General features: G+C 33.5%; 3 protein-coding genes across 3 annotated transcripts; 1 reads left to right on the forward strand and 2 right to left on the reverse strand.

Annotated features, from left to right (window-relative positions):
- Positions 1-5,368: 5,368 nt before the first annotated feature.
- LOC114871904 (endocuticle structural glycoprotein SgAbd-8-like) lies at positions 5,369-7,907 on the forward strand. Its single transcript, XM_029178469.2, has 3 exons — positions 5,369-5,379; positions 5,560-5,749; positions 6,981-7,907. Exons 1-3 carry the CDS (start codon positions 5,369-5,371, stop codon positions 7,359-7,361), a joined length of 582 nt encoding a protein of 193 aa, XP_029034302.1. The 3' UTR covers positions 7,362-7,907.
- Positions 7,908-8,720: 813 nt separating this feature from the next.
- Positions 8,721-10,518, reverse strand: LOC114871837 (endocuticle structural glycoprotein SgAbd-2-like). The gene is made up of 2 exons (XM_029178309.2): positions 10,430-10,518; positions 8,721-10,165 (listed from the first exon to the last, which is right to left on the reverse strand). Exon 2 carries the CDS (start codon positions 10,145-10,147, stop codon positions 9,749-9,751), a length of 399 nt encoding a protein of 132 aa, XP_029034142.2. The 5' UTR covers positions 10,148-10,165; positions 10,430-10,518; the 3' UTR covers positions 8,721-9,748.
- Positions 10,519-12,459: 1,941 nt separating this feature from the next.
- On the reverse strand, positions 12,460-18,312 carry LOC114871888 (endocuticle structural glycoprotein SgAbd-1-like). Its single transcript, XM_029178444.1, has 4 exons — positions 18,206-18,312; positions 14,097-14,230; positions 13,174-13,451; positions 12,460-12,949 (listed from the first exon to the last, which is right to left on the reverse strand). The coding sequence occupies exons 1-4, from the start codon at positions 18,218-18,220 to the stop codon at positions 12,945-12,947; spliced, it is 432 nt and encodes a 143-aa protein (XP_029034277.1). The 5' UTR covers positions 18,221-18,312; the 3' UTR covers positions 12,460-12,944.
- Between the last annotated feature and the right edge of the window lie 6,320 nt (positions 18,313-24,632).

Here is a 24,632-nt window from a genome sequence, read left to right on the forward strand (position 1 = left end):
CATATTGTACATTCAATTTTTTTGCATTATTTTCCTACCCAAGTTTATATCATAAGAAGTTTTATATATTTTATTTCATTAATCATTTTATTTAAATCGTTCTTTGAATGACTGTTTTTTTAAGGACTGTACTTTGGTTACACCTAGAAAAAATGAAGGAAACACAGGGTCCAAGGGCGAGACGGATGGTTACATCCCGTAAGAACGTGTTCAGCGTACGAGACTGATGACGTCATTAACCATTGACTGACATCATTACAAATGCAATGACAGTGATGCATAACCTGTCAGTGAAAAGAGACGAGTTCTACAAATGTCGCGTGTTACTTATTAAGATGGTAATTAAGAGGTTACAGCATTTTGAATCTAAATAATTGCTTTTTTTTTTTTTTTCTTTAATAAGAATCTAAAAATATTTTCATATAGCTTAAGAAACATACAAAAGTATGTATATTTTTTAGAGGGCCAAAATGACCCTACATACAGCAAACCGAAGAAGCATTATCCGGTCTCGAGGCACGAGTAGCAAGTGTTTGTTCAATGGCGTCTGACTTTCAGATCTCCGCATTATTTGCTTTATTGCATAATATTACAATAGTTTTCTACACACCTTCGGTTACGTCATACACGTTACGACACAATATTTCAAAGACTCGTGGACAAATAAAAGAAGAGAAAATGTCTTCCCATTTTATTCTCTCGTCACTTTCATCGAAACGTGATGACTTACAATTAGAAGAGTATCCATAAAACTCCTAGACCTTCGTAATTTACAACCTCCATACCGTTAGAGAAATTTTTCCTTAATTAGTAATGAAAATTTTTATTGAATGGTATTTTGGAAATAACGGAATTTCCATTGGTCACGGGTACTGACGAAATAAACCCATGAAATATGATTCATAAAAAATAATTCACCTTTCAATATCTTCAGCAAAGATAAAATTCTATTTCAAGGAAGTAGAAAGTCACGAAGTCATAAAAGTTATGCTGAACGAGTATCACTAAATAGATCTTGAAGAAGAAGTTGAAGAGTCTGCACGACCATCTTCGTGGTTAGGGAATCACCCACTGCATACAGGGGTCGCATCATTGCACAGACAGGATAATCCCAAAGGTCGAGCAACAACTTGGATATTGCGAAAGCCGCAACTAGACCAGTAGATCTAATTGCGAATATCAAGCGACTGGTAACAACATAGTCACGGAGAAAGTCTCATCTTTCTCCGTTTGGTTCTTCGTATCCTTGCGATCTCTTCCTTGTCACGATACGCGCGGATTCCATTGACAAGAAGAGGTCACAGAACTGGTGAAATAGAAGATTTAGCATAAGGAGGGATTTCTTCTAAAGGGATGAAATCATCCCCTAAGGATTAAAATAACCCTCCCTTTTTCGTATTAAAACAATTCAAAATAAACTATTTAAAATAAGGAAAAGGAAAATAGCAAGAATTTAAATTTAAAGTACTTCAGTAACGCAAGTAGGATTAAAAAATTATTGCATCAAAAGTTTACAGTAAAATGATTCAATGATTTGCCTGTTGAGTTATTTTTACGTGCAGAAATAGAGACGAAGATGGTAACCAGCATACTGCAAATAAATCGTAAAAGAAATGATGGGTATGAAGACGACCTTGACATATAAGCGTATACCACAGGCATTCTAAGAGACCGCCTACCCGCAGGCTAGAGAAGACGTAATATGCACGCCAAATTCAATTTTACTTTCCTCTTCAAAGAAAAAAAAAGCGCCTCTATTTATTATTATTTAATCTCTCGAACGAAGACTTTAAATTATGATTATGGTAATTATAGGTGATAAATCAATACTTAAGGGTGCTTGAAATTAAAGAGACAAAAATAATAATTACGAAATGAAAAATATTTTGAATTTAGTTTTAAAAATTATGAGAATTTGCAGTTCCTCCTCCTCCCCCACATTCACATATTTAAAACGTGCATTCTAATTCATCTTTTACCTCTTATTGATCTTTCATCTTCTTCTTTCTTGTTTTAATCTTGAAGAATGTATCTTTGTTTTATACCTTGTCTTCTTACCCACTCCCTCTCTGATTCTATCGGTCCGCATTCGTGGGGCTTTCATTCAAGCACGCATTCTTCAGGATGTAACCTTTCTGTAAATATAAAACCTCTATTGCAACAACCGTGTCGCCTATCGTACTTATAAGGCCGTTGGAAACGCATTACCTTGCCATATGATATTTCAAATTTCCTCGATGATCTTCCCTTCAGAACTTTCGAACATAACACAGTTTCTGCATGGAGAATCACGAGTTGAAGGTGTCGGAATGATTCTTCTATCAATGGTGTATTTTGGCCCGTCATATTTTGAGACGTCCTACTGTAGAATATTCTATTTTGAATTATTCTATTTCAGCAGATTCTATTTTCAACGTTCACTTTCTCAAAACGAAGTTATGAAATAATTCTAAAATTGACTATACCATCATCAGTTTCATTTTTCATCAGTCATCGGTATGTTAATATGACATTACCTAATGAGTATTTTAGTCATTTCTTTTTACGACCCATACGCACCATCGAAATTACGCAAATATTTACTAAATGCAGGATGAAAATTTAAGAGACGAGGGTACATCGAAAGGTTACACGAACATGCATGTAAACGTATAATACTTCACTGATGCAACAGTTCGAGCATTACCTTGTCTTTCGAGGGAACATGTAACACGTATAAAGTGATCAAATATACATTGCATCATTGTAACTACTCAAATCAAGTGTCTTCCTTGGTAGTGTCAATTTTTTGTCCTATAGAAGTGACGAAATATATAAAATTCTATATTGAATTAAGAATACAATAACAATTGCCATTTTCAATTTTTATGAAATCTCCACTGACATGTTAGGATTATGGGGGGACCGGTTTAAATAGCAACACTAGGATTACAATAATACAATATACACGCGGGCTTATTAACGCACATGAAGATGGTCAACGCGATCCATAATCGAAAATCGCAATCGTTACCAACACGTGTTGCTAAATACAAAATTTTTAATTTTATGAGTTTATCCAAATCATTGTCCCACTTTCACTCCTGAGCCATTTTTTGGCCAACAAATCAAATAATTAAGGAAAGAATTTCAACATTAAGATATTGATTTTGGAGAGTGTTTTTTTTTTTCATTCAAAATAGACTCTGACAGTGATCGAAAGGAAAATACATAGGAACAGATAGCCTTTGTCACAATGGAATAACGAGAGACCACCGAACATGTTTAATCACCAATTAAAAAAAAAAAAATCTCCGCGCTTCGTTAGGGTGGGCAAAATTCACGGAGGATCCTTTGTATCGATGGCTTTGTGTTTGCTTTGGTATTGATTTAATAACAAGTCCTCTATATTTTATATTCACAATTCAAGTTTATCCTACGATTGATTAACAAATAAATAATATTCTAAAAACACCTGAACTTACAATCATCGTTACAATCAGGTCCAATCTCACAGACAGTAGAAACTCGTAAATCATCGAGTGCTCAGGATTCCCTAATTGACACGTTAAGATGGCGAACAAATAGTCACCGGTTCGCCAGATGTCGGATAACGGTGTGGCAAATATAGGGGAAAGTCTGTTTGGATATTTAATTAGCTGGTTACGTAATATGACCAATGCACACAAAAAAAGACCAGCTAATAAATATCACTCGTGAAAGTAAGGATGTGTCCTATTTTATGGGGTTGAATCGAGTTGTACCGTGAAATATATTTGAAATTAAAAATTGAGTCAATGCGGTAAGGTGATTTAAAAAAATGTATTTAAACAGTAGCTAATGACTGTTCGTAGTTATCGATGACGTGCTTTAATGAATCACGCATAGTCGCGACTGTCGCCTCGGAGAACTTGACACTCTTAAGAAAAAGAAAATTTATTGCAGCCTATCGTATTTCTTGTATTTTCCATAAAAGAATGCCGTCTTCTGGTATATAATTCATCGTCATTTGGATGATCTGAACGATCACCCAATGATTTATTACCTGTATGGTTCAGCGGTTCTATAAGGAAGATGAAAGGTCTTTTTTCCTTAGAAGTGGAAATGTGTCGAATGGGGCAAAGGATGGCGTACTCATCGAATGCTGTTAGGTCATTAATGATAATGACACCTACCCTGAATTTAATACTCATGATTGAATAACTGAAGAAAATATTGATAATGGAATATATGAATCAACAAAAATTAATTATCCCATTTTACACCACCATAGAAAAATTATACTTCAATTTAAATGTGACTTTATCGTGGTATTTAAAAGTTAATGGATATTTTCATATAAACATGTGATCTGTAGAAAATAAACATTTAATATGAAAGATTCGAAAATTTCCATCATAGACGTATTTAATCAACCATAAATTCTAAATGGAAATGATGGAACAGAATAAAGATTTCTACATGTATAATAAATGCAAAAGTGACTTGTATGTAAAAATATCGTAATTGATATGCAACCGATTAATGGTTAATGATAATAAATCTTTAACATTCCAATAGTGTAATATTGATTAGTAATTAAAGACATGCGTGGCCATACTTAGCCCAAGGTAATGGTGACGCTTGAGGCATGTTTAACATAGAATAGAAAGATACACAGAAAGTGTTGTAAGGTGCCTTTACTTTCTATAGATGGTAAATTGAAAGAAAGTCATATGAGGAAAGTTCAAACAAAGGAATTTTAAATTAAAAAAAAGTGAGAATAAAATACAATAATAATTTAAAAGAACGAAGAAAATAAAAACAAAATATAGCTAAATTAAGTAGAGAACGTAGATTGTTAAATAACACCTTCCATGCTATTTAATTCTATCTAAATTATCATCGTATTTCACGCTCAATACAGCCATGTTATTCTTAAAAGGAAAATTAGCGATACTTTAACAGGATATCTTGTTTAACATGTAGTTGAATGTTTACAACTAAAGCTCGATAAAACTCCTTGGGAAATTATTCATGGAATTCGAAATCCTTTGATGTTTATCAACATCGTAATACAAACCGGATACTAAGAAAATTTAAACGTTTGTTAATTAGAAGATTACCTCATCCGTTGACTAATAACAACAAATTCTAGAAAATCAAATGACTGTAAACATTATCAATACGTCATAAAAGATGATGGTGTTTGATCCATTCATGACACCCTTGAGTACCTAAACAACATCGGATTAAGGGAAGGTCGGTGGAGGAGGGAGCTATAGCCCAAGGTCTATTTTCAATTTTTGAACCAAGTTTACCAACCAAGGAGGCCCTTGAAAGTTCGATAGCCCCGGGGCCTTAGTGATTCCCGAAAGTACAAGGGAACTAAGAAATCGTTAAAGAAATTATGACAATTGAGTAAGAATCCTTTAACGGGGACCCGATGACATTTAACGTAATGTGACATGCTGATCCCCTGGAAGGTAGTCTCTCTCTGGGTGATGTACAACGTGTTGTTGTTGTCCCCATACGTTTCTCCATGCACACACACGAGCCATCGGTAGCCGTTAAACGAGGATCCATGTAACCCCTCTTAAGGTCTCACCGATTCTATCTCTTCTTCTATCTTGTTGGTTATCTTTGTCACTCATTTGGTCGTCGTGTCCCATGTGCGTCCTCTTCAGGAACACACGATGTTGCCTTCAGGGGGTATATATACGACAGCGCTGCGGGGCTTGATAAACACTTGCCCATCAGCGATTACTGTTGCACCATGTTCACGTTACTGGTAAGACTAATTAAAAGGAAGCAAAAAGTCGCCTCATCAATTTTGTTTCTTTTTTTTTTAAATAAGCGGAAGTGTATTACTTACATTTATTGTGCCTGGGATTTATTGTGATACGTGGGCTGTGATTCATTGTTCTTCCTTTTTTTTTTTGCGTTGGTTTTTGGGAATTTGTTAGTGGTTTTTTTTGGAAGTTGAGGTAAGTATGGTGAAGGAGGAGTTATGGTTCTCTTGGTATATGTGGATTTGGTCAGTAAACTCAGAGGATATAAATTCCTTATAGCTTAAAAGTTTGCTAATCAGAAAATTATGTCATCAATTTAGAAGTTATCAATTTTTATATTTATTTTTCAATTTTCATTTAGTTCTTAGAAAATTATTATAACAATCGCAAGATTATTAAATTCCAATCTAGTAATTAGAAAATCATCTTAACAAGTACAAAATTATCAAAAAAAGAAATACATCTTTATAATCATTGTTAAATTTGTATTTAATTTGTATTAGAAAATTATTATAGCAACGATGAGATTATTACATTGTCTGATCCAATAACAGTTACTCCACCGCTTGCCACGTCTGACCAAAGAGGGTAATACTACTAGCAACCTCTATATCCAGACTACATATAATACAGAATAATTTTGAAATGGATTCCAGTAGCCATTAGTAATTTCATACAGTGTTTAAATCTTACTCTACTGACACGTAATTATTCATGGTAATTTACACGCGTTTAACAAGGAAGTAAACAAACGCGAGAATGATTCAACAACGATAGATTCAACGTCCATCTATCTTGACATTTTTACCCGGAAATTGTAGTGTGTTTGGTTTACTGCACAGACATAAAGATTTAAACGTACAAGTGAAACCAATTAAACGTTTATGTAACGATGACTTAATGACTTCTTCTGTAAAAAATAAAATTGTTAACTTTTAATGTTTAATAAGTTCGGAAGATATTGATATTAAATATTGAAAAATGTTGATAATGATATTTAAATTAGCTTCAAATAATAATTCCATATTAATGGTATTTATAACTTTTATGGTAAATGAAGTGTAAAATTTAAAAAATGAAATAATATTACTTACAAAATTAAATTGAAATCGTGACTCTCTCCATTGTCGGCCGTCCGAGGATTAAACAATCTCATGTCGTAGTAAACCGCCGGAACAATGTAAAACCTAAAAGAGTCATTTAATGATTCAATTTTTTCATCATTCGCAGGTAGCCGTGATCGCCTTGGCAAGCTGCGTGTCAGCCGCGCCTGCTGACGACGTGATCCCCATCGTCAGCCAAAGCCAAGAAGGACCCAACCCAGATGGTTCCTACAAATGGAATTACGAAGCCGGAAACGGTATCAAAGCCCAAGAAGAAGGTCACGTGGAGAACGCAGGCCAAGAAAACGAAGCCATGAACGCACAGGGTGCCTTCAGTTACCCAAGTGACGATGGTCAACAAATTTCTTTGACTTACGTCGCGAATGCTGATGGTTTCCAACCTCAGGGTGCCCATCTACCAACCACGCCCGAAATTCCTCCGCTTATTCAAAAAGCACTGGAATGGATAGCAGCGAATCCTAGTAAAGAAGATCAAAATCAGGTTTAAAGGCTAGGGCGTTCATCGTCAGTGATCTCAGCGAGCCTTTTTGAAAGAAAATGATGAGTCGTCGTCTCTCCATTAAATGTGTACTACTCTGGTTCAATCTGTTGTAAATATTTATTATACTGTATACTCTCAAGGACACTACCAGCAATAAGTGTGGAACCAGGAAATTATTTACTTCTTAACTCTAGGTCAATTTCCCTAAGGTTAAGGGGTTTCTTATTACAAAATTTACAAAAATTTGTAATTTATTTTAAATTCATAATTAAAAATTGCAAAAATAATAAGATTAAATAAGTTATAATTATAAATTTTTCATTTGATCCTTTATAAACCATGGAATTTTTTAAATATAATTTATATGTATCTATTAAAATCATCTTACCTGCTGGTTCTATACTTTTGACTGGTAGTGTATATATGTATGTATACGTATACGTTTGTATCTATATATGGTATTATATATAAATATGTATTTTATACAATGTAAGTAATGGTTACCGTGTATATGTTACGGTGAATACGAAATACATGTTGCAATCCAGGAGACTGATTGATTTTTCTTTTCTATCCAGAATCTTTTTTCTTTCCATTCATTTGAATTTATACAGAAGTATAGACTTTGAAGAGTTCGTTCTCTTTTAATTTTTAAGAAATCATTATACTTTATAATTATTAGTATAATTATATTTTGATTGCTAGATTCATATTGAATGGCAGAAATAAATAAAGTGAACTTTAATTCTTGACTTTATGTCAAAGCCGTATTTATTCAATGCTCCTGAATTTGTCCAGTTTGAGTTAAACTGTTGACTGGATCAAATATAAATACAGATTGGATTAAGTCGAGTTTACGGTCGCTTTAGGAGAGGGTAGGTCAGGGTGGGTCAACTACGAATGCGACCAGTAACTATGTACAAAGTTTGCTTGCAAATGCACCTAAACTTTACCTTACCCTCTGTCCTCTGTTGATACTTCCTTGTCATTATTTACGATTTCGTTTCAATTATTCAATTTGGTTAATTCGTTTCTTTAACAACAACTCTATAATTCTAATCTTGGGGATGTACATATAGAAAATATTATGGAGTAGATTTATGGATCTTCTAGTATCATAGTTATAAGTAATTTATGTATGTATGATTCCTTTAAGCGCATTGTGGATTTTTAACAAAACAATCCTGATCATTTCTCACTACCCTCTTCTAAAGTGTAATACAAATTTTATTGGCACTCTGGAACAAAGTAACTCTCCAAAGTTACTTGGGACCCATTCTTACTGAATCTGTGCTCTTTAAGATTCGCGTTGATTTACGATAGAAAGTTTCAACGCGACGTAGAACAACGTTTTAAGCACGTGCTTGCTGTAGACTGTAGACTTAGACTGCCATCGTTAATCAATCACAATACCGTGGACACAAAGAATCGTGCTAGAATAATTTATTGAGGCGTGAACGACACATATGGATAATGCGAATTTTCTTTACTTTTAGACTTTTTATTTTCTTTGGATTTATCCGAAGAAATTAAGTGTAAACTCGGGATATTCTATTTTGGAATTTTCGCAGTTTTGAAATTCCTAATTTTGGAGACTTTATTTGCCCTTTACTTAGGAAAGCATAAAATCCACAGAATGTGTAGAAAACGTTGATAGCACTCCAGCAAAACTCCATTTCCGCAATATCACTGACGCGTTCCTGTTTATTTTCAGTGGCACGGCAACGCAAACAGTTTACAGAAATAATTTGTAAATATGCGTAACAGGAGGCGCGTGCGAGTGTTATTTGCACGAGCAGATGGTTTCTCCGAGTGTACAAAGACGCGTATAATCTAAACGAACGAGGACAACGTCGTCGACGACGATGCAGCTGCTACCAACCAGCAACTTTCTTACCCTGACACTTATGTAATATTTCTCTGTCTCCTTCACCGCAAAATGGTAACCTTTAACCTCCATTTCATACTGTTGTGTGCTATTTTGGTTACAAGCGAATCTATCCGAATGATTTACATACAATTAGAGTGGCTATAGAAACATTATTAAATATTTTTCCATTTTTTTTTAAGTTCGATACGATTTTATGAACGTAAAGTCATTGTAGACCATTTTACGTTTAATGCTTAAGGTTTGATGAAAATTTATGGATAAAATATTCATTAATTTTGTGAATATAAAATGGCTCATTCAGAGCTATAACAATGAGGATCACGTTTGCGCATGCAATTATTGGCTCGAATTATTAATACAATGATTTTAGTTGTTCCAAGCTCTCTTTTAATGGTTCCATTTATTTATTTTCAGTTTAAAAGTTCAAGTTCGGTTTCTTACTGTTTTTATTTTTATTTTTCACACCTTCTTTCGCCAGGTAAAAATGAAACCTCTTACGAAACTACAATCTATTCCTCTCTTCTTTATAAGGATGACTGGCTATCCAGTCTAATGCTCGTTGAATGAGAACAGGTATTGGTTGGGTCGGTGGTGGTGTCGGAAGATGGGCACCTTGAAATGTGGCACCATTTTCATTTGCTAGCCAATCTAGGTTAAGTTTCGTGCCGTCTGGAGCTGTCCAGGAAGCTGAACCTCGAACTTCTTCTGCTTCCGTATCCTTTTGGCCAGGATTTTTAAGGAAACCTTCCTCTTGGAAAGCGATACCATTCGCACTTTCCCATTTTGTTGAGAAGCTACCGTCTGGACTTATGTCCTGGCTTTGACTCACAATGGCGATCGGCTTGTCCGCAGCTAACACCATGATTAAGAGGTTGAAGAGGAATATTAGGTGGAGATACATGGTGCTGATTACCGCTCCCTGAAAAAAAAAAAATTATTGTTAGAAAAATAATCATTGTATGTACATGTATTGCAGTTAAATACAAGTCAGATTTACATTTAAATTAAATTAGATAAAAGTTAATTTCATTTAAAATAAATTCCATTCAATTAATACATCCTTACACAGTAGATCTCAGACATTTAAATTTCACAATTTTACAAATTTACAGTAGACTTTGAAAAATCGTTCCAAGTTCAATAAATTAAATTAATAATTAGGTAATGTTTAAATTTACACTACCTAAGTTGACGATTCCTTTGCATTCACGTACAAAATCCTACTGACTATCGTCTGTCTATCCCGTACACCTTTTATAGTTTGAAATACTCCTCGCTATCACCGACATTTTGCGTTCAAATGTCACTCGATGATACCGGTTCCCTACGACCGGTATCGTGCATTAAAGGAAACGGGACGAACAACCTGTAATCAGTCCGCGCCTATATTGTCAATTAACTGTTATGTACACTTGCTATAAATATACAAATTATCTGTCATAGGGCATTTTATTTGAAGACACCTAACAAGCCACGTAATTATTATTATATATTATTCTGCTGGTGGATCTACAGCTGCCTCAAGGTGCTTAAACAGAGCCACGATGAGACAGAAAATCCAAAAATACTACTGTGTAGCTTAAGATGTGTAAAAAAAAATAAGTATATAACAGATTTTCTGTTTACATCACGATTTCTGTAGAAAAAAAAATAATTTGAACATTTCTTCCACTGAGGTTTCTTAACTTGTATCAAACAAACTAATAATTCAGGATCAGCAATTACAACATTATTAATAATTCATGGATAAATAGTCGTTGCTTCATAAAAACATATGTTTCTCTTCTATGAGTATTGGTTTGTCCTAAGGCGATAGTCAAACGTTCGAATAGTGAAATGACTGATGATTCTCGGTTGTAAGCAAAGGAATTGGCCGATGCTTGAGATAATGGCTTGTTCGAAGTACGCGTTTAAAAGTCACCGATTCCGCTCATTAAAAGCGTGCTTCCCTTGACAGATCATTTTTCAGATGGTAAGCGTGCGAAAGGTCATTTCAGATCACGAGATTAATTATTTTAACGCATCAATGTTGCTTTTGTTCCTTCAGGCATTCATACTACTGTAGTAGCATTGTAATCAATTTGTGTATCAATTATTTTAAATATGTCACATCATATCACTGAAATAATTATAATTGCTTTTTACCCCTATTGTAATTTTAACTAATTCAAATTTAATATTCCAGTTTCCCATTTCAAATTACTAGTGTAATTTTTATAAACCCTGTGCCATTGAAATTGGCAATAAGAAACCTTTTTTAATGTATTAGAATGCACTATGTTGCCCTTTTATAATTTCCCTATGGAGGATCTTCATTAGAATGTTCATTCTACCAAGTTTAACACGTTCGCCTAGAAGTTTCAACACATCTCTGTCTTGTAATGGATACCCTTTAAGCTTGTTTCACTGTCAAACATAAAGCAGAGTTGTAACTTGCTTTATAATAATATTCCGCAAAGAAATAATATTTGTAACTTTTAATTAGATTAACATTTAAAAACATTTTTTTATAATTACTATAAAAATATCTCATATTTTCTTTATAATAATAAATGAAATTTATGAATTTGAAGAAAAAATCATATTCGACTGAAATGTTCATCCATTCAATATCATATACAATGTGTCATTAATGATTATAGTTAAGGGCGCAAATAAGATACCACTGACTAAAATACAATGAAAAGTTTTTTGTTTCAGATAAATTAAATAATGAAAAGCATAGAGAAAGTATATTTTAATGAAAATCTTAATTAATATTCAGTATTGTATTGTAAAAAAATGTATTTCATTTTTAAAGAGATAAGCAAATATATACACAAAATAATATATTATAGGTATAAGATTTCTGGGGCTTTGATCCTATCAAACCTTCGAGGGCTCTCTTAGTTAATAAACTAGATTCAAAAATTAAAATTCATTCTAAATAATGATCTACAATAAAATAATATTAAGGGTCAAATATCGAAAAGATACATACTTTAATAATTTAATGATTTAAATTATTTTTGCAACAGCAATTGAATCAGAATTTTGTAAAGCTATTGTATGTATAATGGAATCGAAAGTTAAAAATTTTTTGACATAGTAAGTGGAAGGTTTAAAAAAGGATCAAAGTGGGACCCGGGGTTGTAACCACCCTTAGAACTCCTCTCAATACGGTGCTGACTGTATGTATGTATAAAATATATTAAATAATTCAACAGAAGGAAATAATATTATTTTCGGGCAGAACGCTTTTTATTTATATACAAAAATCACAAGTTAAAGTACATATATGTATCATATATGCTAATCGACGCTGGATACACATATTCTCGTAGCTGCGATGGGCGTCGTCGCTTTTTTCCGCATGTTTTATATATGTATATGTTTGAAAGCAGCATTCGCGCATCATGCACGATCCTGTCGTATAAACTGTATATTTTTTTTTTATTTTGTTTAACAGAATGCGCGTTACTTTCTTTCTCTATACAATGTAAAAAGATAAAGAAATCTCGACAGTTATTATATATATACGTATATATATAATAACTTATATATTATTTTTGTTTTTCTGTTATGCGTAATGTAATCCTAGATTAATATACCACACTATATTTATTTATTTTTATAATCCGCATCGGAGGCTCAGGGTCGTTTCTATCCATGGCAAGCTAGCTCGGAATCAGGTCACGTTTGAGGTATAGTTAGACTGATTAACCTGTAACAATGAAAAATCAATTTTGTTAACAAAAATAATTCAGCATGAAATTGTTTCAGTACCTTATAGTTCCAAAATTTACATATTATATATTTTCAAGTCAGTTGCTATAAACTAACAACGAGCAAAGTACGAGGACTAATTTTGCAGGAACATTAATTAAATTCTCTTGTTAGGTATAAAGTGTTAAAGGCTCGTTAGGAGAAGATGACAAAAGGACAAACCTCGGGCAGGTTGTCGTGGTTGACCACCGTCGTCCTCTTCAGGATGAGCTGCGTTCCATTCGAGCGCCCTTTGGATTTCTGGTGGTATCGGTGGTGCCGTAGGGATGTGAGAACCTTGCACTTGGAAGCCATTTTCGTCTGCCACATATGTAATACTAACTTGTTGACCATCCGGTGCCGTGTAAGAGTCAGAACCCTGCGACACCACTGGTGTCTCGTTGTCTACCTGTTTAGGCTGGCCTGATTCTTGGTGACTTATTCCATTACTGGTCTCGAAACTAAGTAAAAATTCATAGAAAAAGTATTTTACCAAGGTATTTTAATCAAATATAAACAAAAAAGTACCTCGGATTTCACAAGGCAATCATTTTCAAAAAGAAAATGTTAAAGAAGAAATATCGAATACAGTAGTAATATCACACTTACTCACTACAATGGACGGCAATAATAAATGACTGTCATTCAATTTGATGTCTATTGTCTTCAATGATTCTATTACACATGAGCGTGTCGGTAAGAAATAAAGCTCTCATCGCGGCTTGTTACAAACATTTCATCTCTCTGTTTACCTTCCTGGTAATTAATTACCAACGCAATTAACTTTGTAAGTGACGCCATTGTTGAGTACTTAAAGAGAAACCTTCGAAAAGCAACTTCAAATTGAATGCTTGTAGTCATAATAAAGGATGTACGTACACGTTGAATTGAATGTAAAATAATTAAAATATTATGATTAATGAAGATTTTTAGCACCTTCGGACCCATCTGCATAAATATACAATACCACTTCATTCTATGATAATCAATGAACAGCTCTTACTCCAAGATCGAAGGTGGTAAGTGAATATACTTTTTAATTTTCTTGCTTGGTGGGGACGTACGTAAAGTTAATACAGTGTTTGACGATGATCTTGAGGACTTACTTATTGACATAGTTGCCATCAAAGTTGACCTCCAGCTGTTGAGATGTGATCACCGCATCTTTGTCAGAGCCACTGGGGGCTCTTTGAGGGGCTGCTAATGTCCCTGTCGTACAAAGTACGACCGCCACTAACGCCTGAAACAATTTTCCTTTGCATCAAAATAAAATAAAAATGATGGAAACAAGTTTCCAAAATCATTTATCAAGGTTCCAATTTCGTGTTTGTTTTAGTTTTATGGCAGATGAGATTGTTGAATGAAATTACACAATTTTCGTCTCGCCATTACGTTGTATTTCATAATGTCATTTGCAACTGACGTAACCGAGTCGTGCAGTCTCTAGGCATTATCATCTTCGCTTGCCCTTTGCAACCGGCTACGACACACAGCCACGCCATCAGCCGACATTACTTTCACGAATTCTATGAATATTTGAACCGAAAGGTTCTGCGAACGGTGCTAGGGATCGGCATTTATTCTGGCCCATGGATTTCATGGAAGATAGCCTCTGTTTTCAGTCACGAAACAATGTTAACGCTATGCGACCGAAGGTGGTCGTAGATCTATCCCTTGTGAGACGAACCGCTGATCATTCACTTTAGACGTACAAGTTTTATGGTTTCGAGAGATCGAAAAGAATTTTGAAAAAAAAAAAAAAAAAAAAAAAAAGATACCTTTAAAACGTTTTATTAGTAAATGAATTTTTATATCGTTGCAAGTGTAGAAGATTCTTGAGGTCAGTAACGAGCCATCGGTATCGGGAGATCAGATTATGGATTGCATCCCTTAATCCTGAGTACAATGCGTTTCTAATTACCAATCACTAGCAACTGTACAACATCGACTGGAACCTTATCCGGGACAAGATTTCATTCAGGTAACAATGTAATCGATATTTCGATTCTCCTTGATCATAATCGAGGTGGAACAATCGATTGCTTCGTACATATCGATTTCTAATGTATCGAAGACAATGGAACACCAAGGGAAGGCGATAAAAATGGATAAAATCGTTGTGAGACAAAAATTGTTCATTAAAATATTTTCTATCCGTTACACCATGGTTCGTTACAAAATGGTTATCCTAAGCCTGAAAAACGACTGTATATCTAAAATGCTAATTAATTCTGGACCTGTCATTAGCCATCTTGGCCAAGAAAATGACAAAGAGCGGAAAATTTCACAAGCATCAAGCAGAATGGAAGAGGAATTACTAGTGTCGGTAATGATGCCGTGTAACGTGTAATAAACGGATTATGAAAGAACCAGAGGCTTCTTCTTTCTATTCATAAGGTCAAACGACCGCTATAGGAAGCTGTAGGAAAAAGATGTAGATATAGAGTCTGATAGATTCGTTGATTGTCAATTTCGTTCCTCGTATTCGAACCAACGATATTGGTATCTGCCTTGAAATTGAAAACCATTTTTAGCTTCAACCTAGGGATTCTTGTTTTTTTCTGTCTACATACTGTTTTTTTTGTAGCACCATAGCGTGGCTTCCTGTATGCTTTTCATTTTCTGCACTCAAATGTTGTATGTAGTGAATTTTGAATACTTAGAAAAGAAGAATAAAAGAATAGGAAAAATTTAATTATGAAATTAAACATTTCCAATGAAAAATAGTTAAATGTTTCGAGTGAAACACATTTAAATACAAATTTCTTCGCAATCATCGATGAAAAGATTAAAGTCAATTAAATTGACTTTGAAACGACGCATTATTTTCCTATTACAATAGCTACAAGCAATCATTGCTAACCTTACTAACGCGGAAGGATGATTTCACACTATCTTGACAGGTGAAAAATTATCTTATTAACGTGTATATGTGCTTATATGATTATTTAATAATACATACACAGATGTTTCAAGTTAGTTATTTTTAGTCAGCAATAAATAAAAATTTATCATAACTGCACGTTTCAAAATCAATGAATTATAGATTTATTTGTATAAGAAATAATTTCATTTGAAAAATTGCACAATTTATCTTTGTTAATTGATTGGCAAAAATCAAATTTCTGTTTTGACAAAAATATTTATAATTTTTCTGATTATCTATGAAAGAATATTTTGTGTAGAAACCTAACGTAACATTCTTTTGTTGAAGAGAAAAGTTTCATTTGTCATAGTCAAACATTATAACGGCATAAACCAGGCGTGAAAAATGTCACAATTGGAATCCGCGATGACGTGTGCAAGTAGAAAAGTATTCGGGATCCTCATCGGTGTCGCGTTTCATTCTATTGCAATTGTTCTAGCTTGAAGAAAAAGGTGTCGACACGAATCTATTATTACACAATCTAGCACGTCGTTTGTAATTGTTATGATAATTCTAATCCTGTCGCCCGAATTCCGTTCGGTTTACAATTCTTAAAAAATTATTCAAAATTATCCACTATAACAAATTTAAAGCACTAAAATTTCTTTATTCGTTCAGCTAAATCGTACCTTCGTCTTCCTTACTAAATCTAGGGATGCTTCGCTGCAGTGAAAAAATTCACCAGCGGTAAAATATTCGTTTGAAATGATACGCCGCGCCGTAAGAAAGTTTACGACTAGAATTTTCTCAAGAATACATAAATTCCTAGCGTACTTATTTCATGCAATCATACCAGTTTATTCTTTTTTTTTCCCTCCGGATCTAGAAATTTTTTCAATGTTGTGGAAACTGAAACGAGATTAAAGTTCATCCGCGTGTTCAGCGAAACTGTCGTAAAAGTTTTGTTGATAGCACAGCCGCAAATCGACGAACGTTTACGTTTCCTCACTTCGTTTTTTGTGAAATTACCAGAAACAAGGTGGACGAGTTGTTATGAGTTTTATAATGGAAAAGTTTGTTTCTATATTAACACTGCGCTTCAGTAAGTTTGGTATTAACACTTTATTATTATAAAATTAGAATGTACTTGAATACTAATTTTCTTTTCTATTTTTAAACCAATCTTTTAAATATTGAGTTGAATTCAATTTTTTTGATTTTAGATTTCGAATTTGTGTTCCTGTTATTATTTCTATCATTTTTTTTTTTTATTAAACTATAGTTTTTGATATTTGACACTTTTGTATTTTTATAATTGCTTCTCATTTTTATTTTTTATTAACCTTCCTGCCACCTGTATTAAATTTCAAATTAAAAATATTTAAATAACATTGTAAATGTTAGAATAAAATACAAAAAAATTCTGCTGATTCGCAAACAATCGATTGAAGAGATCAATCTACGTATAAAATCACGTTGTAACGTTTTATACGTTGTCTCTTTTGAAAAAGGGAAAATAAAAAAACATTCGATTGACGCGTTTTCACATTTATCCCGCGCATTTGACTTTGATAGGAAACGTAACGAAGCGAAATGCTATCCTGTTCGTACAATTCTATGACGTCGGGATAAAAGTAACAGAGAACAAAATATAAACAGAAACGAGATGTTGTTTGTAAAAATTTTCTATACAAAATTTAACATGTTACCTATCGTTCAATCGTGAATATATTTCTAATCTAAATCCAAAATTCAAAATCCTAGAGAAAGGCTAGACACCTCACCTATTACGATAAATTTCAAATTGAATACCTAGTATATCTACGATAGATCTCAGATTGAATGCCTTGTTTGTTATGGACCTACAATTGAATAGGACGTCTAGGATAGACCTAGACCTAAATACCTTCTCTGTGATAGGCTTGAAATCTATTATCTATTACAGACCTAAAATTGAGTACGTTATCTATCAAAGACCTGACACTGAATACCTTCTCCAAATATACATTTCGAGTATCCTAGGATTACAATGAAATTTAATAAAAAGGAATGTACGAAAAAAAAAATATATCCACCAGGTCAAAATGACCCTGCACTCGTTCTACAAGAATTGGAATACCTCAGACACTCTAACACTCTACTATAATGACATGTATTATAATTGAATGCACACCATCTACTGGGTCAAAATGACCCAAGATGACACTCCCATCCTCGTGCAAAGGTTGAAATATACATCCAAAATATCTCTAATACTCCAACACCCGAAATGTATGTCTTCCATAAAAAATGAGTGATATTAATGAATCCTCCAGTTTAGCGCGCGTTTTTAATTTATTAAGTACCTACCTTAATAGTGAACATAATCTCTCTGTGACACAGACACCGGCGATGAAGCGGTTAGAGGATGCTGATGGGTTTGGTACTTGTGATTCTTCGTCAGATGATTCGCCTCCTTATATACACGAGCGTAAGCAACGTGGTTCAGTGAAAGGGGTCATCCCTGCCCTCTTCACAATGCACTTCTTCTGACCAACGCATCTTCGGAAAAATGAACTCGGATGAATCGAGAATAGAGAATTTTTCACGCCTCACACAGGAAACGTGACAGTGAATGACGTGCCCATTTTTGGGCGTCGACGCTTAAAATCACTTATGTATCAATTATTACTATCATTTTTCTTAATTAAAATTCAGATGGAGATGAGATAGAGGTGAATGAATAAGTACCTATCTGTTTTTAGTAAAAAAGGAAACATTATTGAAAATTGTGTCGTTCTTTTGTTGATTAAAAATAAATTCTTTTTAAAATGTAATAACGATAAAAGAAAATGTTCTTCTTTTAATTTTAACATATGATTACTATTATAGTATTGATTCTGATTGAGAAATGTAAAGACAAAGAGATTGCAAAAGAAATAATTGGTATTTACATGCAAGGTTCTACCGGATATTATCCACCATTTTTATAAAACATGGTATAATCAAATGCATAAAGGGATCCAGTGTCTAGGTCATGTGTAATTGTGTTAGATACCATTGTAACACGAGGAAATGTTCGTTTCCTTGAATCGCTTATTCACGCACGATTCAGTACGAGCTTACATGAATTATAAGCTGTCATTTATAACAATTATACATGTCTAGCACTATATCACATTAATCTATCATTTTAAGATTCTTTCAATAACAATTTTCGAATTTCCATTTGAATAATTTTAATTTGTTTTACAAATTCTGTCATTTTTATATCATTGTTCAATTCTCTTTAGAAGTTCTCATATTATTCTCTATTCCTGTTACGGGACAAACACGTTACAACCCAAGATCCCAGACTACGCTCTGTAATAGGTCCTATATAATAATCTGTTAATCATGTCTTATAGTTGCCATTACAAATGGAGGTGAATAAAAATAAAAATTATTCGTCGAGAGGATTCTGCAACGGTTAATTATAACACGTATTATCAGACCCCGTCACGTAACGAGAAACCGAAGAAGCATCATACGGATTACTCGTGCCACTCAAGGTTGCATACGATAAAAAAAATGAAAAAATAATAATTAAAAAATTGATGCGGAGTTTTATCATTATTTTACAGTTATCGTATTTTTCGTATAGCTTCAAATTTGAATACATGAATTTGTCACCCTCTTCATTTTTTTCACTAAAATTTCAAATAAAATTAGACGTACTGGACAATTTTCCCTCGCATTTACTGACTTAATTAAATAATTAAAACATTTCACGTAACAATTTTCCTGATTATCTATGGGTAAAGAATGAAAATTATCATCGAATTTATGTATATTACATGAAAATGCTGTTTGATGCATTACGTTGCAAATGTCAGGGTTAAGCAGAAGATTGATGCATTAGAACGTCGATATTCCAATATCGAGGCAAACCGCGGATAATTGACTTGAAATTGATGCCAAGTCCGATTTCGACGATCCTTAACCATCTAGCTTTGATTTCCGTATCGCGTGTTTCAAATCTGGTAATTACGATAATCGGTAAAAGTGGTAGTTGCTAAATGTCAGTACACGTTTGACAGATATGTTTTGTAATTAACAGATTGACTGTCGTACGGGTGATCGGTGACCTGCGCTACAAGTTTAATATCATCGAATAATTAAAATGAAACGGGAGATAAAAAAGCTTAAGATATATCAAATAAAATGTATAGATATAACAGATTTCCTATTTAGTTGATGATTTGTTCGGAAGAAAAAATGATAAAAAAATTGTATACCTTAATGCTGACTCAAGATCCCGGTTCCCTATTAATCTTCGCGTCGAATGTAGCCAACCTTTCTCGGATGATTCCACGGTCATACACCGACATTTACACTGTGTCATTCATATGGTGTTACGTACGCCATAGGAAATAGAGGTAGAAAGACGATCCCATAAGCTGAGAAATGTCTGCTGTAAAAAATGAAACAAAACTTTAAGTAATGATCCTAAGGGAATGAATTAATAAGGGAAGCATCGAATAAAAAAAAAAAAATTTTGGAGTAATGGGCAAGAAATGTAATTCAAAGTTACATGGTTTTTGACATCAAATTAATACGGTGTGCCTAATTTTGCTCATCAATTGCAGGTGTTACAGTATTTCAAAACGGTGCAATTAGTAACGGTATCTAAATACGTTAATTATTCAGGGGGAGATGTTTGTACGAGATAAATCGTGTAACACGCGTCGAGATAAGAAACACTAAAGTAGATACAAGCAAAATGTGCATTCGTCGCGAGAATAGAATTCTGTAATCATCTGAGCGGTACCAAATGATTCATGATGCGCACTTGCCAACTATTACCTATAAATTATTACCTATAAATCAGAGAAGTTAATTAATTTTGTATCAAAGTTGACCCTTTTAATTATGTAACTTTGTAAGTACGTATGCAGAAGTTGAATCAATTTTATCTGTGAATTCATTATCAACTATTTATTAAATAATAAATTATCGTATATCCATGCTTTTACAGTTAATAGTAATGATATCTATTCTTTTTTTATATAAAAGTATTAATTTATTAGTAACTTGAATTGATGTTACGAGGTAACTCATCCCAGAGGCGGTTCCGTTCAAGTGATACATAGTGACACACCTTCTCTCTCGAAGTGACGAGAATTTTTCTGACCTTTCGCTTGTCGTTAAAAAGAAAGAAGCCTGCTCGACACGGAACGGAATTGCACTTTGACTAGTTTCCAACCGGCGACAGACTATCGAATACTGAAGACACTGACATTTCAAGTTTCAATGATGCACTCTGTCCACTCTGTTGAATATTGCTTGTATTTTTTCTTTTATGGAAATGTTATTTTATGCTCGAATGAAATCATTTTTATTGGAAGGTTTAGAAGGTGGTGTTCTCGAAAGTGGAGCCTGGGGTGGTAACTTCCCTTAGACCTCCCTTTAATTCAGCGCTTATTTCTATGAATGGCTCAAAATGATCCCGAAAACGTCATGGAAAGATTAAAATATTGTATTTTGTTAAAAAAGTCTCATTAGTAAAATGATGACAGCCAAAATCACAATCCTAGAGAACTTATTAAATATCTGTCGCTTTCTAAATCAATTAAAAGAAAGTGCAAAAGGTAATTAATGACATAAGTTAATAATGACGTCTTCGTGTCATGAGTGAATTTATCACCATCCTTTGTTCTATTATATTATACCCACTTGGTATTTTATAGGCTCTTTTCTTCTCACTTGGTAACTTCATCTTTATACACCAACTTCATTAGAAAAATATTTTCTTGCTCGTGTGTGTTGACGTCACATCTGTGTTAATGACTTCTGTCCTTTGTACTCTGTCTTAAGTTTCACTGTCCCTTCTCTTTTTTTTTCAGCATTTATGATTACTTCATACAATTATGTGAAATTTCAAATTTGTTATTTAATGTAATCTAATGTACCTTTCTAAGCAATTAAACATACAAAATATCTGGCATCTTATTTTTGCAATAAATGATTAGTGACGTAATGTAATCATACGGTAATAAAAAAAAAAAAAAAAAAAATGTGATACTCGTTTGATGGCTACATTGCATCAAGCATTTCGAGACATTTTAATCCGTCTCCATGGGAACGAAAAGTGTAATTTACATTCCAATGGATAAGAGTATTGTACAAGTATGATCAGCTGAGAGAAGATGAGGGTACATTATGCACATATACGCGATGTAACTATGAAGAAAAAATTGATAAACGAAGTAACAGATGTAAATTATTATCTTATTGATTACCATCGATTGAATCATTGGTGATGTCATAAAATTAATTCGATAATATTATTAACCTTGAAGAGCGGATCTTGGGTCAATCGAAACCCAAACAAATTTAAGATTTAGAAAATAAAAATAATATGAAATACAAGATTAGATTAAAATTGTGGCCCCGGTCAATGGTACCCAGAAAGAGGTAATCAATTTAAAACACCATAATCTATAATAATATACAATATGTATATAAGCGACTTCTTTGAAGCATGACGTGTCACCCCATAGAAGTAGGTATAGTGTCATAACGCGTTCTTTGAAGCGGCTTTTCAAGTTACGTAATGGTATTTAATAACGACACTTCTCTTGTCGATTACCTCGCCACCTTCATTTTTTCTTTTACTTTAAAGGATGCCGACTGCGTTGGATTTTCACGACTTCAACGACGTCGAACTAAATCATCGCGAAAACATGTTGCAAAACGCCACCCTTCCCAAAGGATCAGAATGATCCAAGGACGTGAAGAGGAGCGGGTGAAATTTGCGACCAGGATTAACCAGACGTTCGCGACCTTTCGATACTTTCTCGACGTGTCTGCTGTGCATATTTGCGGTTTCTTTTTTGACAATTACACGAGCACCACGCGCGTTGAATCAAGATTTTTGAAAATTCAATTTTTTGAAGATTAATGATGTACCGTGCAAAAGTTGAATAAGGTATTATATCTGGATAACAACGATCCTCAGTCTCTCCCTGAAATATCATTAAAACTAATCAATTTACCTAGGAATAAAATATCTTAATAATTTTATGTAGGGAATAACAAAATTTAATTATCCATTAGTGACCTCAGAATGTTTGAGCCAACATTCAGCGCATCTTCATCGTCAATTTTAATTACCTGCTGTGGGTCAATAAAAGTCCATAAAGGAATATGTACTGGAATTTTTGTTTGAAGATCCACGAGAGATAAGGAATACAGCATCTCACGTGTAACGCAATTACGAAACCGACAATTGGAAAAGAAAGTAAGAAGTTTCTGGCTATTCCAGTTCGGTACAGAGAGCGGTGTATTAAAAGTGGTGAAATTGGTGAATTAGCTAATAAGTGAAATTACCTGTATAGGTCAACCTCTATTTCCACGTGTGCGTCGGTGAAACGTTGCGTGGGTATCGTAAAAAAGAAAGATAAGGAAAAAAAATGATGATTCCGAGTGACCAAACGTCGTTGAGTAATTACAAGGATCTTGCACTCGGTCGCTTCTGCATTCGTCGTTACATAACAATATTATATATTGAATGTTAAACGGCGTTAATTGCGATACAAATTTAATGCCTGCTTTATCAACGGCAACAATCATAATTACTGTGACTTTTTAACAGCATCTTGCAACATCTTGCAACATCTATGATTTTTTTTATCGATATTATTGCAAAAACTGACTGACAATGAGATGCTTTATTATCTTTATTCCTGAAAATTCTCTATAATACCACAAATAAATGAATATTATATTTTTTCATATTCCATTTCACCATTGACCAATTTAATTGTAACTTGTTCTTTTATGAGCAATTTCATTATTGCCTTTCATCAAAGTGTTCATTAACTCTCGTATAAAAATGCAATTTTTTCCTTGTTTCAAGAGGAATCCTTTTTATTTTTCCTCTCGTTAAATAAGCAATTTCAAAATGAAACGTTTGAAATTTAAGCTGCTAGTTTATTGGACGTATAGAAACAATTTCCAGGCCTCGCATCGTTGTCAGCTTTGTATTTACATGGAGGGAGTTCGTTCGAGTTTTTTAATAGTTTGTATTCACAGATACTGCTACTCGTATAGTTTGAAATTTAAACAACGTTGCAAATGTTTTCGATTCGACGAGACGTATGTACATACACGGGTCCATTGGTGGTGCTCGATATTCCGCGTACAGGATGCATTTAGAGTGAATCATTATGAAGTCGAAAATATATTGAAAAACAAATCCAAAAGTTGCAATACAATGACTGTAGGAACAAAAGTTAGTTGTTTCAAACTAGTTAAAAATAAAATTCTTTTCTATTCATTTATAAAAATAACTCTTTTCTTCTTTCTTTTTTTTATACAATAAATAAGAGTTAAATGAATAACTTTAATTAGTTAATTCATTTATTTTTCAAATATTCGATATGTAACATTGTTTCACCAGGAGATATGCAAATCTGAAAAACCCACACGGTAAATTGAAAATTATAAAGTTATTGATATTAACAACCTACTCTGTGCATACGTGATTATTGACGTCACACTTACGGACTGGTCTTTGGTATTTATTGTCTTACTATCTTAATAACTGTCTAGCAGCATACCTATTTTCAGGATCTAACCATTGGTATCCTTAGAAATCCTTATCTATATTCCTCGAAAATAGATTTTTTCAAATCAAGTATCGCATTTTATTATTTTCTACAAAAAACTATTAAGGTACTTTGGTCGAAAATTGAATAATTTGAAAGATATCTTAGGAAGAAGCCAAGGGGAGCTTAATAATAATCCTCTAGTC

The sequence above is a fragment of the Osmia bicornis genome, chromosome 1 (assembly GCF_907164935.1).
Source record: "Osmia bicornis bicornis chromosome 1, iOsmBic2.1, whole genome shotgun sequence".
Classification (NCBI taxonomy): Eukaryota; Metazoa; Arthropoda; class Insecta; order Hymenoptera; family Megachilidae; genus Osmia; species Osmia bicornis.

Excerpts from the sequence above, each read along its gene's own strand:
- LOC114871904 (XM_029178469.2), top strand. Across the intron at positions 5,750-6,980 it reads GCACCATGTTCACGTTACTG|GTAGCCGTGATCGCCTTGGC; the intron begins GTAAGACTAATT and ends CATCATTCGCAG.
- LOC114871837 (XM_029178309.2), bottom strand. The coding sequence starts at position 10,147 with ATGTATCTCCACCTAATATTCCTCTTCAACCTCTTAATCATGGTGTTA.
- LOC114871888 (XM_029178444.1), bottom strand. Across the intron at positions 13,452-14,096 it reads GATGGCAACTATGTCAATAA|TTTCGAGACCAGTAATGGAA; the intron begins GTAAGTCCTCAA and ends ATTTTTACTTAG.